Raw genomic sequence first — 1405 nt, 5'->3', positions numbered from 1 at the left:
CCCTTGGGTGGAGCAGACAGCCTGGCCCCCAGCACCTGCAGCAGCTTTAAAGGCAATATAATAATAATAATAATAATAATAATAATAATAATAATAATAATAATAATAATAATAATAATAATAATAATAATAATAATACCCGTTTCCTCTTTCTGGGAAGAGGAAGGGAAGGCAGGGGGGAGCTCGGACCCTCTCTGGGGCTGGGTGCTGGTGTGGAGGCTGCTGCAGGAGGAGCAGTGGATGCTCGGGGGGTTCTAGCAGGGCTGGTTTGGGGAACAGCCCAGGGCAGCCCCTGCTCCCCTAACATTCCCTCCCCTCCCTGCGCTTCCCCCAGATGAGAACACCCTACTCGCTGTCCTGCCTGCTCCTCCTGAGCCTGGGAGCCTGCTTCCCTGCCGGCGAGCGCTGGGAGCCGGCACAGCCCGGGGAAGGGGCTCTGCTCGGTCCTGGCTGGCAAGCGGCGGCGGAGGGCCGGGGTCCCGGCTGGAGGGCAGGCCCGAAGCGGAGGAGGAGCGAGGAGGAGCGGGACGCGCTGCTGAGCATCGCCCGGGAGCTGCGGGCGCTCGGGGCCGGGCGGCGGCCGGGCAGGAGCGGCGGCCCCGAGGCGCTGCCCAGCGGAGGGGAGAAGCGCAGCGGAGCCCTGGGCAACCTGGCGGAGGAACTCAACGGCTACAACAGGAAAAAAGGGGGCTTCACCTTCCGCTTCGGGAGATGAGAGCTTGGACTGCATTCCCCACCTGCTGCGGGTCGCCCCGTCCCGTCCTTCCCTTCCGTCTCACCTGGGTTTGCTCGGAAAAAAAGGATATTTGGGGGTTTTGCTGCTGGGGGTGCCTTGGGGAGGGGGGACGCTGTGTTTGCCCCACTCCCAGCTCTGCTCTAGATCTCCCATCCCTGTTCCTGACCGATGCAATGGAAGAAGAGGAGGACGCCTTGAGGAGAAATCACCAAATCCCTTCCCTGATCACACAGAGCTTTTGCTGGGGCACAGGGAAAGGGCCTGGTGCTGGGTCTCCAGCGCTGGCAGAGAGCAGGGGTGGCACACGGGCATGGGCAGAGCAGGGGTGGCACAATGGGATGGGCAGTGCCAGCAGGGCCAGGCAGCAGGGCTGCAGGGTTCCAGCAGGGTGGCTGTGGTGCTGATAGTCCCCAGGGACTGTCTGTAGTCCAGGGCCAGCCATCAGGGAGGAGAGGGTCCCTCAGAGCTGCTGCTCTCCTGCCTATTAAGGGAAAGTCCCTCGGGCAGCAAATTCTGCTTAGTGTCAAGATGCCTCTTAGACGAGGCAGCTCCTGCCTGCAAAACCAGGGCAGAGCAGCAGGGTTCGAGAAAATCTTGTCCTTAGCAGCCCCTGGTGTGAGCACAGAACCCTGCCCTGGCTCCACCAGCCCTGCCACAGCCCCACAGCCC

At 61.5% G+C, this 1405-nt stretch overlaps 1 protein-coding gene across 1 annotated transcript; it reads left to right on the top strand.

The window, feature by feature from the left end:
- The first annotated feature begins 227 nt into the window (after nucleotides 1-227).
- Nucleotides 228-795, top strand: QRFP (pyroglutamylated RFamide peptide). Its single transcript, XM_071453967.1, has one exon. It carries the CDS (start codon nucleotides 335-337, stop codon nucleotides 713-715), a length of 381 nt encoding a protein of 126 aa, XP_071310068.1. The 5' UTR covers nucleotides 228-334; the 3' UTR covers nucleotides 716-795.
- The last annotated feature ends 610 nt before the right edge of the window (nucleotides 796-1405 follow it).

This window comes from Agelaius tricolor, unplaced genomic scaffold (genome assembly GCF_023055355.1).
Source record: "Agelaius tricolor isolate 1412-34295 unplaced genomic scaffold, bAgeTri1.0.p SCAF_38, whole genome shotgun sequence".
Taxonomy (NCBI): domain Eukaryota; kingdom Metazoa; phylum Chordata; class Aves; order Passeriformes; family Icteridae; genus Agelaius; species Agelaius tricolor.
This window is presented reverse-complemented; position numbering and strand designations above follow the sequence as displayed.

Bases quoted from the DNA above. Each gene is read 5' to 3' on its own strand.
- QRFP (XM_071453967.1), top strand. From the start codon at position 335: ATGAGAACACCCTACTCGCTGTCCTGCCTGCTCCTCCTGAGCCTGGGA.